We start from the raw sequence: 18,567 nt of genomic DNA, 5'->3' as shown, positions 1-18,567 counted from the left end.
ACTATGACCTAGGGTGCCACTGTCATAAAACATTTAATGCTGCTGTAATTTGAAACTTCCAGCCATTAGCTGACATTGAAGTGTCCACCAATAATGATTAAAAACAATTTTGGATTATTAAAAAAAAAACTAAGTGACATTGTTAGTTCTCCACCTCCCCCACCCCACCCCAGTTCTTTTTATGTGGAGGCTACTTCAAGCATTTTACATTTAAGAAGGCTAAACTCACGAGTTAAAAATTGCTTTGAGATAGCTGACTTGCGTTTGTTCGTTCAAAAAGACTATGAAGGGGTTGTTTTTGTTGTGGTTTTCAATTATTAAATCTCACTCTAGTTAACACTGTTTTGCAGGAACTGCTAACAATGACACTGAGAAAAAGAAACACAAAAACGAACAAATGGCCTTTTATTTCATACAAAGATACAAAGGCAATTGTGTGCAGCAACAATCTGATGGGCAGTCCAAATTCTTGAGGGAGGAAATTCATGGTAAATGTCACGATGGCTGGTTGAAGAGAACGTCAAAGAAGGAGAGAGTTGAGACAGAGATTGCTATAGCTAATAAATTAAAATTAATAAGAGCTACAAGGTTTCAATGCCATGACTTGAGCTCGTCTGGGCATCCTCAACGCTGTTAACACGGTTAATTCTACATAGTTGCCATCAAACTTCTTGAAGTGTATTTTGTGCTATTTTGCATTAGAAGTTGTGTCAAGGGAACTATATCCTTACAAATAATTGAAACATCATATTTTGTTAAAGGAGTTGTGAACTTTGCTCATTGTCTGTCATGGATGTGGCCTTTGGGGCATGACATGCATTTGGGATGAGTATCATCTTTTAAGGTAAAAGGGTTGACAATTTGGTTGGTCCCAGTTTTTGAGGCAATGCTACTTATATAACATCTTCTTTCAATCTGAGGAAAATATTTACTAAAAAATTGTCTTCCAAAATACAACAAAAAACAAGGTCAAGGTAGTGGAGACTCCTTCCGTGGCACTCCACACCTCACCTCTTCACCTGCCTGTGGGCTGCCTGGAGTGTGTAGACTCCTACAACTATTACATTTGCACCCGTGGACCTGACTGAGTAAACAGTCCGTCATGAAATCCACATTTCCAACACTTACATTTGTAATTGGGACACATCACATGATTTGTTATTAATGAAACAGTTTATTGGCTTTAAATATACATCAGTAAATTTTTAAATGTTAGTTTATGTTTTACGATAGAAGAATACTGAACCAAAACATCAGAGAAAACAGAGGCTCAGTAGCATGATTTCAATATATTTTCCTGAATAAAAAGATGTTTTTTAAAAGCATATGACTTAATCTAAGAAGGAAAGCTTCTTAAGCTCAATGTTTAGAATTGGATTGTTTGTGATTAAATTAAAAAACCGGAGTTCATAAAATAAAGGCACAGTGTGGGCAGCAAGAGAAAAGAAAAAGAAATAGGGAAAAATAGATTTTAATATCAAGTATAACATCAGTTGGCTGGTTTTGTTTGTTTTTGTTTCAGTCTATTTAAGGCAAGATTATCTCTCTGCAACCCTGCAGATAAATCCTAGTGTTTTTAGCTATAAGAAAGTTTTAAGAGTTCAGATATACAGATAAGCCAATTAAAAAAAAACCTTTTCTTACAGTATTCTAAAGGCTTTTGAAGCATTATATAAATCTTGAAAATTCCTATCACCCACATTTTAAGAAATAAATCTACACTTTAATAAGACACTCTTAAGATATAAAACAGTTTTGAAAACAATTACATTCTACGCTAGGGCTTACCCATTCCTTTGCCACAGGGACAGAGTGGACTGTCTGTCTGAATCTAGTCAATCTCTGCACTAACACAAATGAGCAGGCGCTCAGACCATTCCGAATTTACCTAAATAGCTTAATTTTATCAGTGGGACTCTCCCATCCACTGAGGAGAGAGTTACTAACAGAACTGCCCAAATTTAATGGTGAAACTTAAAAACAATATCCCCCTCTTTCTAGAAATGCTTCCTTTGAACACAGAACAGTGACTTCTATTAGCTCCCGCCCATAAAGGAAAACAGAATGGAAGAGAACCAATGACTCCCCGTATCCTTCCATTCTACGGATGAGACAGAAATATAAGGAACTTTATTTTTAAATGACAACCTAATAACTATGGATAACCTGACATTTTAATTATGTGTCTTATATGTATGTATGTTACCGGTGCTAATGGCTTCCACTTCTAAATAACAAGAATTCAAATCCCACCATCCCTATTGCTAATTGAAACAAACACGAAAGCTTACAATATAGTAATGCAACCTCTAAGACTGTAACAACATGAGAGATTTCAGGGGAGTTCTCACTCTTTCTTAAAGGACAGAAGAAAATGCAGGAATAAGAAGGGTCAGACTAAGCTTGAAATACAATTTCCCTACGAACAAGGGGCAACAAATGTCCCATTGAGCAGGAGGGGTTAAACACGTGGCACTGGGGGTGTATCAGATTGAGGCAATGGTGTGGGCTGGGTGTTTGCTTCCTATGAGTAGAGGAACACCCCTAGAAAGGCAGCCGAGAGGCACTTCTTTCTTCATCCTTCTGGGCTGGCAGCAAATGATCAATTACTTCCCGTAGAACTTTTTGTTGAGAAGGAAGATCAGGAGGTTGACATTTACCTTCGCTCTATCAAATAATTTCATGACTGCCACGCCTTCATACTGTAGCTGTAGCAGGTCCTGTTCAAAAAAACATTCTGACAGTTAATCAGGTCTGTGGAACAAGAAAAGGAAGGACACAATGTAGGGAGGGATCCAGAAGGAATGAGGCATGCCTTGTGTGCCAGGTATGAACTGGGGTGAGAAAGAAGTCCCCAACTATGGAACTGCCTGCCCGCAGCCTAGTTCGTCTAAGTGATGTGTCACCTGGAGAAGGTGATGGCATTTCAATCCGTGACGAAATATACTAACAACTGAAAACAAGATAAGGCCAGTAATGTCTCAACACTATCTACTAGAGTCTTAATTTCTATTTCAAATGACAAAGTTTTTATACCCTGAACACAAGGGGAAAGAGAGGACTAAATGTTTTTTATGTGTTTACTATGTGTTCCACAACGTAGAAGCACGTTAGATAGTGTCTTTTTAAGTCCTGTCAAAAATCCTATCAGGTATGATTATCTCAAATTTAAAGATGAGGCTTCTGAGGCTCAGAGATGTTAAATGACCTGCCCGACAGTACAGAGCTGGAGGTGGTGAATCTGGATCTGACTGCAAAGCCCCTGCTTTCCCCACTACCCTCCACTGTCCAGAACAAATTGAGGAAATCTGAGTGGTTGCACCCCTAAACTTTGGAAGAGTGGTGATGACAAAGCAAAAGTCAAAGGGCTTGAAGGGATCCCGAAAGTTCAACCAATTCATCTTTTGGAAAAATCTTAGCAGCTCTATGAGGACGAGGACCCTGGTGCATCACCCGCACCTAACATAATACCTTGCACCTGGCAGTCATTCTGCACTTAACGAATTTGTGCATGGAGGAATACACTACCTGAGGCAGACTGGGCAGCCTACATGAACTTGGAGAAACTGAAGGAATAATAGGATCTTTTCTGTGTAAGGGCTTGAGTTAGCTATGTGCATCACAAAATCATCTCACATCGGTACAGTTAACGTGTTTTGAGGGTCTACTGGTCACTAAGAAGGAAACAAAGACATACTACCTGTCCTTAAGGAGTCTGCAGTTTGGAAGTTAAGAGGAAAATAAGTCAATGCCTGTGGTGAACAGGGGTTGTCTCTACAGGTTATGGAAGTGAAGGAGAAAAAAACTGTGGCTTTGCTGGCGGGGCAAGCTTTAGGGGTTGTAACAACGTGAAAGTCCTCAATAAATGATGGAAGAATAAGGGGTTGGGAGGGAGAGCCCCCATTTAAGGGAGATCAATGTGTGCAAGAGCCGAAATGCACGTTCAGAGAAAGGCCCTGCCCAGCTTCACGGAGTGCAGCCCTGTGTGGGTACCAACGATGAAGCACTGTGTTCACAAAACTAACAGAGGCTGGACATTACCTAGGAATCCTTCTGATGCCCTGACACTGTTCAATGCAATAAAAAGACAGAGATTTCAAAATAAAAATTAGGGATAGTGATGTTACAAAATGATTCACTGCAGAATTCTTTTTGAATTTAAAATGGAATTCGGACGAATTCCCTGGTGGTCCAGTGTTTAAGACTCCGTGCTTTAACTGCCAAGGGCCTGGGTTTGATCCCTGGTTGGGGAACTAAGATCCCACAAGCCATGCGGCATGGCAAGAAAAAAAATATCATATTGCATAATAGTTTCAGATTGGAAATCCAGGTCCATCATTTCTTTTTTCATTCTGATGTAGCTCACGCTGTTGTTTGTTATTTGGTCTGTGATCCCTATTTAGTCAGATTCCAGTAAAAAGTTGTTTTCTCTTAAAAAAAAAAAATCCTCAAAAAATATATAAATATATAAAATGGGATTCAGTTTTACAAAGATGCAATTTACACACACCTTGTCAGAAGTACACCTTTAAGCCCCTATATCAAACCAAAATGAGAGGGGAAAAAAATTATAAAAGATTTCAAGCTACTGAGAAGGTTTATAATTTTGTACTGTCAAGATATGTACCTAAGCATTTTGTTCAAGCCCGAGGTATAAGCTCAATTTAGTGGCAACCTTAAGAGTAAGCTTCAGATATGCTTTCTGAAGATTTACACATCTGCAAAAGCTCTCCAGCCTGTACCACTCAAATCAGACACACAAAACTCCTCAGCTCACTCACTGCTGACTGTGGGCAGCTTTCCCCACATGGGTCTCCTTTTCAGCCATTCTCCTACCTTGACAAGAACACAACTACCTCACACCCAAAGTTTTCGGTTTTACCTGGTGCAAACCCACCTGATAATGTAACATAAACGTCTCCATCTGAACTCCCATGAATTTGGCTTTCACTTCGAAGTCTCCAACTTCTTCTGTTGGACTGATTTCAAAGATAACATTTTTAAACCTGTTGAAACACAACATCGTAAGGGTATGAGTTCCGTGTTCTCATGTAAAAATATTCTGTGAAATGCAGAAAGGAGATGAATAAAGTCTTCAAGAGTGAAAAGGCATACAAAATAAAGGTGCAAAGTACTTCTGCAGGTGAAGCAGTGTGGGATTGCTACTCTAAGTACCATCTACTTTGGGATCTGGAGAGAAGGGTGGCAGCCTCTCCTGGCAGCATTTGCTTTCCACTGGAAGAGGAACCACTGAGGAAGGCCACAAATGGCCTCTGAAGGGATGATGTCAGGAATCCTGTTGGCCTTCCATGTGGCCACTGCTGAAACCTAATGATAAAAGGAGAATCAAGAGGAAATTGGGGGCTTCCCTGGTGGTGCAGTGGTTAAGAATCCACTTGCAGGGGACACGGGTTCGAGCCCTGGTCTGGGAAGATCCCACATGTCGTGGAGCAACTAAGCCCGTGCACCACAACTACTGAGCCTGTGTGCCACAACTACTGAAGCCCGCTCACCTAGAGCCCGTGCTCCACAACAAGAGAAACCACTGCAATGAGAAGCCCGTGCACCGCAATGAAGAGTAGCCCTGCTTGCCACAACTAGAGAAAGCCCACGCGCACAGCAACAAAGACCCGATGCAGCCAAAAAAAAAAAAAAAAAAAAGTAAATAAATGAGAGAACTAATTATGTTCTGCAAGTAAAATGTTTAAAGAAATAAAGAGGATATCGGGCTAGAAAGAGGAGGAAAAGATGCATGTTTGAATCCATGCATGTCTGAGGACTGGAAGAGGCAAGTAAGCAAAAGGCGGGGCAGCGGGGGATGGAGTGGGGATGGTCAGAATGAAAAGAACCAAGAGAGGAGGTTTTCTGAAAGGAGTAGGTGCTACAGATATAAACATACCGAGTACCATCAAATATAAACTACTATTACTGAAAATATTTAGGGTATCACTCACTCTGGACACCTTACATGCCCAGAAGTTTTAATGCACCAGAAGGTGGGAGTATGCTGTTCCCCAGGTGATCAAAGTGTGTCACCCCAGATTTCCAGAACTCAACTACAGAGCAAACTGATCTATTGTGAACAGCGCCGAGAACCATGAAGGATGCAAGAGGGCCACTAAGAAGCTAAGAAGCTAAACGAGAGGTTACAAAATCCATGTACTAAAACACATGCCTTTTACTCAATAGGAGACCCTTTATAAAGATGTTTATTTTACGTGATAAATAATTTTATTTTAACTGGTTTGGTTTGTCATCTGTTTCCTAAGCCCATGGTAGCAAATTAAAAAGAAGAGTCAAATAACAGTAGGCACTTGAACAGTAGTGGCAAATAATGACAAAAAAGAAGGGAGGAGATAATAAATTATAAAACAGATTTGAAAAATGGCATAAAGTGGTCAACTAAAACAAAACCTCAGAAGACCAAGGTCCCCAATTGAAAAAATGATCAGAGAAACCATACATAATAAGCCCTGTTTAAACACACACACACAGGGACTTCCCTGGTGGTTCAGTGGTAAAGAATCTACCTTCCAATGCAGCGGATTCGATCCTTGGTCGGGGAACTAAGATCCCACATGCTGCAGGGCAACCAAGCCCGCGTGCCGCAAACTACAGAGCCCATGCACTCTAGAGCCCCTGCGCCACAACTAGGGAAAGAAAACCCGCATGCCACTGCTAGGGAGAAGCCCCCACGCTGCAACTAGAGACAAGCCCTCGCGCCACAACGAAGAGCCCACACGCAGCAACGCAAGATCCCGGGTGCCACAACTAAGACCCAACACAGCCAAAAATAAATAAAATAAATATTAAAAAACAAATAAACACACACTAAAAAACTCAACCAGAATTCTAAAAAGTGCAAAATGCTACCTTTTTATCTATTAAGTCAAAAATATCAAAAACTGTTTTATTACTCAATGATGGCAAAGAAGTAGTGAGGTAAGTAAGCACTTTCATACACATTTTAGACACTGCTAGAAAATACTTTGCAATATATATGAATTAAAAAATTTTTTCAACTGCTATGGAAAACAGTATGGCAGTTCCTTAAAAAATTAAAAATAGAATTATCATATGATCCAGCAATCCCACTTCTGGGTATACATCAGAAAGAACTGAAAGCAGGGTCTCAAAGAGGTATTTACACTTCCATGTTCATTGTAACATTATTCATAATAGCAGAAAGTGGAAGGAGCCCAAATGTCCATCAATGGATGAATGAATAAGCAAAATGTAGTACACGTACACAGTGGAAAACTATTCAGCCTTGAAAAGGAAGGAAATCTGTCACAGGGTACAACATGCATGAACCCTGAGGACATCATGCTAAGTGAAGGAAGCCAGACACAAAAAGACAAGTATTGTATGATCCCACTTATATGAAGCACCTAGGGAGTCAAATTCATAGAAACAGAGAGGAGAATGCTGGTTGCCCGGGGCTGGGGGGGAAGGGGAAATGGGGAGTTGTTATTTAATGGGTATAGTTTCAGTTTTATAAGATGAAAAGGTTCTGGATTGCACAACAATGTGAATATGCTTAACACTACTGAACTGTACAATTAAAAAATAGTTAAGATGGTAAATTTTATGTTTTGTGTTTTTTACAATAAAAAATATTTTTATACTCTGACCAAAAATTACATTTTTAGGCATCTATGATACAAAAAAAATAATAATAATCTGAGGTAGAATCAAAGATGTACATATAAAGGTGTTATCACATGTGTAATAATGTAAAAAGTAAAATCAACTTAAAATGTTCTACAACAGGTAAATGGCTAAATTAAAACTACAATATGGAATATTATGTGGTCATTAAAAAGGATACCTTCAAACTATGTGAAAAATGCTCACAATGTTATGAGGAAAAAGCTGGATACATGACTATAAACAGTATCATCCCAATTTATGTTAAAAAAAATAGGAAGGTAAGTAAGTAATCATAGATAACCTTTATGTGAATAGAGGCACAGAAGAAAATATACTAAAATGATATCAGTGGCTATCTTTGGCTTGTTGGATTATAGGTGCTTTTTCTTTTTCTTTATGCTTTACCACATTTTCAAAGTTCAACAGTGAATACATATTATTTTAGAATCAGAAAAATATAAAAGATTTTTGAAGCAAAATTAAAAAAAAAATTTAAACAGACACAGTAACAGAAAGCTCAGCTGCCTGAGATCACAGGGTTGACTGAGCAGGTACTCAATAAAATGCTTGTTAATGGCAGCTGGGCCAGGACCTGAGGGAGGATGGTCAGGTCAGGTCAGGTCCATGAACCACATGTAAAGCAAGCTGGTGCTTCCCAGAAAAGAAGATGAGGGTAAGCCCCTGGTTCATGCCTCAAGTGGAATAAAGTACACTCCTCTTCTTGTTATTCTTTATTTATCCTTGGTTTGGGCACAGAAAAAAAGAAAAATGGAAGGAATGGCTTCCTGCTTTAAAGAGGAAAAGTAGGATGTCCTGAGACAAATGTTCCACAAACAAGGAAAAGAAATACCTCTCTTCTATGACAGGCAAATTAACTCTGAGTATTAGGCCAAATTCTGTACATAATTAATTGCTTATTTTAATTAATCAACTATAAACACATATAAAATATAAAAATGATTATCCAGATAAGAGAAATAAAGTCAATAAGATAAAGATATGACAAATAAAAAAATCAACATATAAAACAAAGTTAAAAAGCAAATACTCACTGATTCACTTGCAGGTCCTCAATTTCCAGAAGAACTCCTTTTTCATGTAGTCTTGCTGCCGTGTATTTTAGAGAAATCTTTTTGCTTTTCTTTCCTTTCATTTCCCTAGGCTTTTTGGAGACCCTGTAAAAATCACATTATGTCATTTTCTATAGGTAACTATCTACTATGAATCTTTGTTGGTAACTCAAGGATATGAGGTCAGAAAACAAACTTCCCATACACAAGCATAAGTAACAAACCAATTCTAAAATGGCAAATAAATGCTAGGATTCGCCTAAGCAATATCTCTGCAAAACAGGGAAACATTACTAAATTGCTTTTGCCTTTGATTTAAATTATACATTTGAGAACACACAATGAATTTGACAGTGTCTGAATCCTTCTACGTCCCTCTCAGAACCTAAGCACCTAAAGTAAGTGTGAGGGCTTCTAATGCCAGCCTGAGGGAACTGTACTGAACCCCAAGGGAGTCACTCTAAGCCCCTTGGCTGTGCAGAGAAAAAAATAAAAATATTTTAGAATACGAAATTTTTAAAAGCATTTAAGCCAGCATAGCAATTACAGAGGAAAGGGCGCAAGGAAAAAGAAACAGATGTCAGAAGGTTGTTGGGATAATCAAGGCGAGAAATGGTAAGAAGAGTAAGCAAAGGAAGAATACAGATGAATGAGAATGGTATCTGGGACTCTCAAGGGAAGGGTCTCAAGAACTGGGGCAGAAAAGCTGGTAGTTGTGTAAAAGGTAATAAATCCTTATGGCTGGCAACTGAAATATCTATCAAAATCACAACTGCACAAAAATCTTAACCCAGCAATTACATTTCTAGAAATCTGTCTTCAAAAACATGCCTACAGGGGCTTCCCTGGTGGTGCAGTGGTTGAGAGTCCGCCTGCCGATGCAGGGGACACGGGTTCGTGCCCCGGTCTGGGAGGATCCCACATGCCGCAGAGCGGCTGGGTCCGTGGGCCATGGCCGCTGGGCCTGCGCGTCCGGAGCCTGTGCTCTGCAACGGGAGAGGCCACAACAGTGAGAGGCCCGCGTACCGCAAAAAAAAAAAAAAAAAAAAAAAAAGGAACCAGGGATGCTTGGAGAAATAGCTAATTCCAAGCCCAGGGAGGGAAAAGCACAAATTGAACCAGAAACATCTTGTGCCACAAAGTCAAGAAGTGCCCAAAGAATGATGAGGACATTTCAAAAGGACATAGGCACCAACTCTGCAAGATGGGTTAGGTGGACCTGATTTTTACCACTTCACAACAGCCCTGTCTCACTCCATGAAGCCTTCGGGGAGGGAGAGGAAAAGCACAGACACAAGAGTAAGCAAGCTATAGAGAGGGGAAGCTGATGTGGCAAAATGTTAAGTACAAGTGAATCTAGGTGAAAGGTATATGGGTGTTCATTGTTCTATTCACTGAAACTTTCTGGGGTTTCAAAATTCTCAAAATGAAAAGTGTGGGGTAAATAATAAACTAACCCTTCTAATAAGCAGAACCTGTGCTTAATCACTTCACCTCTCTGGATTTTCAATTTCCCTCCCTATAAAATGGGCAGGCTGAATGGTTTGTGGCCAGCAACGAGGAGGCTGCATCAGATCTTCCTTGGCAGCTGAAAAAAAATCAAGGTCTGGGAGCCTGTGTCCAGGAGGTGTAGAGGCCAGGGAATCGAATTGTTTATGATGTTCCTTAAGTGATTTTTGAGGCCCAACCTGGTTTGGGGGCCACTAAATGATCCCTTTCCCAGATTCTTTAATTTCTAGAGCCAAGAAGATATTTTGGAACACAGGATGCTTAGAAATCGGCATCCTTGAAATCCTCCACACATTATTTATTTACATCATACCATAACAAATGGGACTAGGAAATTACACAAACAATTAGAAGAAAAATAAAGGACTATTGCAATAAATAGATCCAGTGTGTTGTAAATAAAATTTTCCTATGTCACTTCAGTTGCCTCTACTTCTTTTTCCCCTGACATTGACTCTTCAAAATAAAATACTCACTTGCCCTTGCTGGCTAAGTTATCCAAGCAGGTTTTGATGTAGCTTTTATAGTAGTCCACCTGCTCTCCATAAAAGGTGGCCTTAGAGTTCAGAGCAGCGTACGTCTGCTGCAGTTTCACCAGTTCAGCCTTTCTCCTCTGTCGGTATCTCCGCTGATTCCGAATATCCTGAGACATAATTATTAAAATTACAAAAATAATATCGTGTGCTTCTTGAATCATTAACACTAGAACCCAGCAGCGCTTAACTTTGCCTTGCTTGACCACACATTTTTAATAGACAGCAATTCTTTTTTTCTTACTCATCTCGAAATTTTTTAAAGATTTTTGCCCATATATCTGGAGAAAACCATAATTCAAAAAGACACGTGCACCCCAATGTTCACTGCAGCACCATCTACAATAGACAGGACATGGAAGCAACCCAGATGTCCATCAACAGAGGAATGGATAAAAAGATGTGGCACATATATACAATGGAACACCACTCACCCATAAAAAAGAACGAAATAATGCCACCTGCAGCAACATGGATGGACTTAGAGACCATCATACTAAGTGAAGTAAGTCAGACATAGAAAAGCAAACATCATATGATATCGCTTATATGTGGAATCTAAAAATGTTAGCAATTTTATATTCAAAAATTAACAAAGAAATTCAGATCTCATCAATTTTTTTCCCCCTTTCTATTTAATGAGGCAGGGAAATGTGTTACTTTTACAGACCTCCACATTCTCATAATTGATTTGCAAAGCTGGTTTAAACCTCTTAAATATGTTGTCAGGAGAGGGAGAAAAAGATAACTTTAATATCAATTACCAAGCTTGCAGTTGTGCATGGTGTGATTTTAGGGCGACAGCAGAGAATGCCTAAACTTCTCAGCCTGCGCCAGAGCCCCTTACTTGAGAAGATTCACACAAATCAAGGATTTGATGATCAACTTGATGTTAATTTATATTTCACAGTAATCATTAAAAAGATCTGGAGGAATTCTTTAAGGCCAAAGACAAACTGAGACATAGGAAGCTCTAATTAAGGTTTTCTCCCTACTAATTTAATTTAGGCCATGGAGTAAGCCATCGAAGGGCAGGCTAGGACCTCATATTGGAAGAGTCAGAAACGATTCCCCAGAGGAGAGGACTCTAATCTCTCCTGAAGGTACATTGAACTGAAGGTACGTTGTCACCGGAACAGCTACTGTCTCCTCACAAGCCTCTGAGACAGCTTTAAACGTGGCCAGGCCATCACTGTCCCCCAAATGCCGTACCCTGGCAATGTCGTTGATCAGTTCCTGGTATCTGTTCTTTGGGTCCACGGTGCCAAGCTCTGTTAGCTTCTTCAAGCCTGACTGGATCTTCTCCTTCTTCTCCTGAAGAGTGAGGTTGCTGTCTTCCTTTGCAGATTTTGACTTTTTCATCTTGTCAGGAGTTTTGGCGTCACGGATAGCACGTCTCTGCATGGCCCTCTGGTGTTCTGCTTCCTACAGTAAGAAAAAGAAGTTCGTGGCAAGGTCTCCACATTGAACCACACTTGAATTTATAAAGCTCTCAAACTCTATTCTGGGGGACTTCCCTGGTGGCGCAGTGGATAAGACGCCGTGCTCCCAATGCAGGGGGCCTGGGTTCGATCCCTGGTCAGGGAACTAGACCCCATGTGCATGCCGCAACTAGGAGTTCACATGCCATAACTGTCTGACTCCAGTTTATGCATGCAGCAAAGGAGCCTGCATGCCACAACTAAGGAGCCCGCCTGCCACAACTAAGACCCGACACAAGCAAGCAAATAAATAAATAAATATTTAAAACAAACAAACAACTCTATTCCGGAATAGAGGGGAACAAACTTACCCCCACCCCCGACAACTGACAAAGAAACTGCATGAAGCAGAGGCAGCTCTCTTTTCATCTAGAAGAGAAACATCTATGAAGTCAGATGTTGGCTTCTTAGGGCTTCTTTCCTGGACAGGAGATTGGACTCCACTGGGTACAAAACCCCTCGTTTTTTCCCTATCACACTGGGGACATGGAAATCATTTAATTTTATTTGAAACCCGGCTTGATGAACGTTATAACCACACCAATGCAACACCAGTGGTCAGTAAATTCTTGCTCATCCTTTTTGCTACCTCGTCCCAGCTGAATCACGCTCAAGCCTTCCCTCTTTCAAACATGCTGCAAACGCCAGTAAAGAGACCCTTCTCATATCTGCTCTGTCTCCTAGTCACCAACCAACGTTTGTCTGTTATGTTCCCACACAACAAACGATCCACACTTGCTGTTGCAGTCTTTCAGCACTTTCCTCGCAGTCTGGCTTCTCTCACCAATTCTCGTTACCATTCCGCCCATCCCCAATCCAGTGCCTTTTCTTAGTTGTTGCCTTGATCATCTTCTCTGCACTTTTTCCTTGCCCTAAGCATGCAGCTGGTACCTCCAAGTGTCCCATGGTCATTTCTTTGTAAATGTTCTCTCTCAAAACTTCAATGATCACCTCTATGCTGATAGATCCCAGCATATGGCTAAGGCTCTGGTACCATATTTTGAACTGTTTTTTACTAGGGATGTTTACATTTGGAAAGGTTTGTAGTTCAGACTTGTAATTTTTCCCGAACTGGTGCAATTCCTTTCCCAACATTCCCTTTTCTTCTAATGTCAAAACTACTCTTCATCAGATAACGCAAAGAGCATAAACTGGAGTCAGACAGAACCTGATTCAAGTTTGGTTCTGCCACTACAAGTGAATGATCTTGGGTGAGTTACTTAACCTCTAGGGGTCTTAGTTTTGTCATCTGTGAAAGGAGGATGAAAAGACTCACCTCATAGGGATAGTGCAAGGACTACAGGAAAGAACACAGGTGAAAGCACCAAACTAATAGCAGATTCTCAGTAAAGACCAGTTCCTTCTTCCCTACTTCAAACTTCCTTCCAAGTTAAACCAGTTGCAGTTACTGGTTATGTCTCTTTTCCTGCCCATCACACACAACTAATGAGTAATTAGTCATAGCATCTAAAAGCTGACAATTCATTTAAAACTGGTTTTCAAATAGTCCTCCCTGCAGCCTTAAGGGTTTCCCAGGGATGCCACGAGTCCTGGAGGGTGGGCTTCCAAGGGCCCATCCCTGGGGCTGCCAGAGTAGCTCCAATTTTACCTCTTTTATATGTTGGGCTTCCAAATACATTGTTACTTAATGAAAAGGATTCCCATGCTCAAAAAATTGAAAACGAATGACTTACTTCTCTCATTTTATAAACATGAAACAGAAGGCTTAAACATGACCCATCCGTCCCTCCCCACTGCCGTGCCACCCCTCACCCAATTGGACCTGGAACCCTGTCACACACACAGGTGACTCAACTACCATCTGCTCTGACAGCACTGCAAAATTAATCAATATCAAATGGTCCCAAAGGTTACAAAGGCCCTATACTCCTATCTCTCTGGTGCAAAATTCCTAAGTTTTGGGTTCTACATAATTTGTCCTCACGTTTAATTTCTCACTACTCACCCTCACCCACACCTTCATTCCAGATATGCAGGTCTGGTCACATCATGCTCTGCCCTCCCTTGTGCCTCTGTTCACGGGGACTCCCCGGTCTAGAACGTCCCTCTTGTCGTACATGCATGTTCTTTGTAAGCTTGGTTCAAGTCCCATACCTCCCTGATGCTTTGCTCCTCACTGGACTCTTGCTTTAATTTCTAGCATTTTTAGGGCCAAAACCATAGTGAATTTTCAGTGGTTTTCTAACTGTTTCAGGGGCATATGTCACACGTCTCCAACTAAGTTCACGGAACTTAAGAGCCACATTCTATTCTTTTCTCCTATCTACCAAGGCACTTAACAAAATTCTAACTATATAGTATTCAATAAATTACTGGGCAGACTCACTGATTCTGCCTCAGGTTAAATTAAAGCACACACACAGACTGCATGTAAGTGCCAGTGAGCTTTGTGCCCTAGAAACAACCACCTCTGGATTTAGGAACCAACAACTTTCTCAATAAGCCCTAAATGCCACCACATCCAGGCCCACCTTCCAGTGACCACCTCTCGCCACCTATGTCCCACCTCCTCAGCCTTGTCACGTGCCTATCACAGGAGCACCTATGCATCTTACTGTGGTACCTGGTAAACCCCCAAACTTTACCTGTTCACTGGTGGCTGGTGTTTCTAGGATTTCAGTCAAGGTCTCTCCCGGCTGGAACCGGATGACATCCACAATCAAACGTTTTGTGCTAAAAGGAGGTGTGCAAAGCATTTAAACATTAGCAGGTGTCCTACTTCCTTCGAATGGACCTCAACAGGAGCAGAGCAAACACTACCTCACAGAGTCCCACTGGGCAGCCCTAATGCAAGGTACGCAAAGTCCCAGGCTTACTTACACAGTTATGACAGAGTGAGTACCAAGGTTAGGATTTCCAAGCTACAAATTCATTTCAGCATCTTATTAGCAAATAAGGCAAGTAAGCCCTGTGTCAAGTATAATACATGAGGTGACTGGAAATGTATGAGGCTTAAATGGCTGAGATGATCATTTTAGGGATGAACAAGAGGACTCATTCACCAAGACCAAGGGACAGAAGGGATCACTGGGCTACACTTACTCCATTCCTCCTCCTTCCAATACTCACTTCAGTAAGATGGTCCGAGCGTCCATTTCTGCATTCTCATCTCCAGGCACATCAAACTTGTTGGTCAGTGTGAGGGACACTTCTGTCTTAGCGAGTGCCTCCTTATTTGGGTCATTTAAATTGCCAGAGCCTTCTCCTAAAGTTTTGGGAGGGTAGAAAGAATCAATACCGTAAACAGAGGAGACATTGGAGAGCAGATAATAATTCAAGTAAAAGATAATGCAAGTTTAAGAAGGTAGTTGAATAAGCCTGTATGTACACTGTGGTGAGGACACCTTTTACTGAGAAATAAAATATTATGCCAAATGATAAAGGCAAAGGATCCATAATAAAATGACTTAACAAATGTTTGAGAAATCATTTCAACGCTGTAACATTTCTCTCTCAAAATACTCTGTTCAGGAACTTCCCTGGTGGCACAGTGTTGACATTCCACACTCCCAATGCAGGGGGCCCAGGTTTGATCCCTGGTCAGGGAACTAGATCCCACATACATGCTGCAACTGAGAGTTCGCATGCCACAACTGAGGAGCCCACCTGCCACAACTGAGCCCGCCTGCCGCAACTGAGGAGCCTGCCTGCCACAACTAAGACCCAGTGCAACCAAATAAATAAATATTAAAAAAAACACTCTGCTCATTTCCTTTATAGGACTTATAAATTTCTAGTTACATGATTATATGTATCTATGCATTTAAAATGATCTCTTCCACTGGACTTCAGTTCCTAACAGATAGGGATCACATCTGTTTTCTTCCCTGATGTGTATTCAGAGCTTGAACAGTGTAGAAACAGAGAAGGTGACAATTACAGCACTCCTGCCAATCTCCTCTCTCAGCTTCTGGGCAGTTAAGTCAGAACTTTACCTATTAGGGACTCGATGGTGGGCACATCGCCAAGGTCATCCAGCAGCTCATGGATTGGATCATTGTGCTCCGGGGCAATGGCATCCTGGTGATCTAACAGGAGCTGCATCCAACATCCAGGGATCAATTCCATTTACACACTCAACCCACTAGCCCCCATCCCCATCCACAATGCCTAACAGCACAAAAGAGGTTAGATAACAAAACTCCCATATTCAAAGAACTGAAAAACCAATCCTCAACAAACTAACCCAAATAAACAATATGATATATAAAGCAACACATTGGCCCGTGATGAATGACATATGTTACGACATATGAAGAGGAAATACTGGTATTCTCTCAACCTTACAGATATAAAGGATTTAAACGTACCCTATATAAGAAAGAACAAGGAAACTCACAGACTTCAATATCCAAGTCATCAATATTCCCTACAACCAGTTCAAATGACTCACATTCATACTTTTACTTAAAGTTTCCAGTATATAATATCTTTTAATTCAGAAAAAAAGTGCATCAGATCAACATTATCATTATTTTAGGGGTATTCGGCAAAGCCTTAATAAGCTATTACCCCAGGTGACGTAGTCAGAAATGACAATCCCTGAAATTTCATTTTATTTCCTTATTTCCTGTTCTATATGCCCCCAAGGGGGGATGAATTATAAAAAATTGGGGAGGGGGGAAGAAGTACCCAAGGGAAAATCACTCAAAGGTGACACAGGGGAAAAAGCTGGTATTCTGGATCATGTTAGAAAAGTAAGACAGAGGGCCAGGGTAAAAAAAAAGGACCAATAAAAACAGTATTTTATCAAGTCACTATGTCAGGGGTCACAATGGAGATTCTGAAGCCCAGCCACGGGGATTTTGATTCAGCTGGCCTGTGGTGGGGTTCAGGAAACTTCATTTTTAATCACCAGCCCAGATGATTCTGATGCAGGTGGCCTGGGGATCACTTCAAGAAAGTTAAGGACAATAAGCAAAGGAAGATAAACAACAAGGCAGATGTGATGTAAGATCAAACTGAGATCTCTGGCTTCCAGAGATAGCAGGCAGCAGCCAGAGAAGGCAATTAAGACAGAGCAATGAAATTAAATCATTAAAGAAAAATACTTACAGTGTGGGTGTTGATGATTTCACCAATGGAAATGTAGATCACAGGTTTGGTGAGGGTCACTAAATCAGAGTACTCATCCACATTAAATTTATCCTGAAGCTCTGGGACATCACAAGCAGTTTGGAAAAACCGTCTGAAAATAAACACAGGAGCCAGGCCCCAACAAGTGACACATGTGTGAGAAGTTGATGAAGGACATCCCACAAACCTCTGGGGCAGTGAGTTCAAAAGAAGCCAGTCAAGACAGTTAATTCTAGAGAAACTGCTGCACGTTCGTTGTGCTTGACGGCCTTGGGACGTTGGTTCTCTTTCCACTTCGTTTTAGTTCTACCCACAAGAACTGTTCAACCATAATTTAAAACAGTTCTCAAACACCTGCGTTGTTAGCAGAACCAACTTTCTAAGACAATGTCCCGAACTCGAACTCTCAACTGAATGTTTAATTTACAAATATTAAAAGCACTCTCCAATTCTTCTCTGGTTACAAAGTAACATGTGCCTAACGTAGACCATTGTTTCTAAGTGAAGTACAGTCTATTTCATGGGAATACATTTTAATAGCTCAAACATCCTCTTCATCATCCCCTGGGGCTCTGAGCACATGAGATGTATACAACACTGCAGTCCAGGGAATGCTGGGTGTGGTATTTAATCTTGTCTTTACCTTCAGAGTTAGAAACACGCCCACAGAATCTTTCAAGTACCTTGTCCCTTTCCCCTTACCTGAATTTCTGGTAGGACTGGGAAAGATATTCGTTAATGATGCTTAAGTGAGCATTATCTCCCAGAAACATCTTATTGGAAGCTGCATGCTGAAGCATCTTTGCAATGGAGCCAAGATTTCGGCGTTGGTCTGTGGTAAGCTGGCCTCCTGCTGACAGGTCGATGATGTCAAAGGCATCAGGAGCAACAATGGCTGGATTCATGTATCGATAGTAAAGCAAGTTACCAATAATCTGGGAACAGAGGAAAAAGAAATGGGTGTTAAAAACCATTCCACCAAGTAAGCCATAAATGACTTTGCTAGCCAAGAAAACCAGAAAATGTGGTCCTGTGAGAAAAAATTAAACACTACACACACACACACACACACACACACACACACACTTTCCCTCAAGGCCTGAAACTAAAATGACCAAACAGCCCTTGGCTGGATGCAGAAAAAAAGAAAATGAGAACAGAACTGAAAATCACGACAATGAAAGAGCAGATTCAGAAGGTAAAAATGATAGACTTAAAGTCTGT

The 18,567-nt window shown here is 40.8% G+C and overlaps 1 protein-coding gene across 4 annotated transcripts in view; it reads right to left on the bottom strand.

The window, feature by feature from the left end:
- Window positions 1-386: 386 nt before the first annotated feature.
- The window catches only part of IQGAP1 (IQ motif containing GTPase activating protein 1), a 102,527-nt gene continuing 84,346 nt past the window's right edge, over window positions 387-18,567 (bottom strand). For 2 of the 4 annotated variants that reach the window (XM_032622303.1, XM_032622306.1), the window contains 10 exons: window positions 18,046-18,278; window positions 17,323-17,455; window positions 16,203-16,305; window positions 15,337-15,472; window positions 14,853-14,940; window positions 11,978-12,190; window positions 10,709-10,875; window positions 8,706-8,828; window positions 4,898-5,006; window positions 389-2,720 (listed from right to left, as the gene is read on the bottom strand). In XM_032622303.1, coding sequence (XP_032478194.1) covers window positions 2,607-2,720; window positions 4,898-5,006; window positions 8,706-8,828; window positions 10,709-10,875; window positions 11,978-12,190; window positions 14,853-14,940; window positions 15,337-15,472; window positions 16,203-16,305; window positions 17,323-17,455; window positions 18,046-18,278 — 1,419 coding nt within the window. In that variant the 3' untranslated portion in view covers window positions 389-2,606. Of the gene's footprint in view, window positions 2,721-4,897; window positions 5,007-8,705; window positions 8,829-10,708; window positions 10,876-11,977; window positions 12,191-14,852; window positions 14,941-15,336; window positions 15,473-16,202; window positions 16,306-17,322; window positions 17,456-18,045; window positions 18,279-18,567 lie in introns of all 4 variants that reach the window. The other 2 variants (XM_032622304.1, XM_032622305.1) reach the window with 2 other exon arrangements.

Source organism: Phocoena sinus, chromosome 2 (genome assembly GCF_008692025.1).
Source record: "Phocoena sinus isolate mPhoSin1 chromosome 2, mPhoSin1.pri, whole genome shotgun sequence".
NCBI lineage: Eukaryota > Metazoa > Chordata > Mammalia > Artiodactyla > Phocoenidae > Phocoena > Phocoena sinus.
This window is presented reverse-complemented; position numbering and strand designations above follow the sequence as displayed.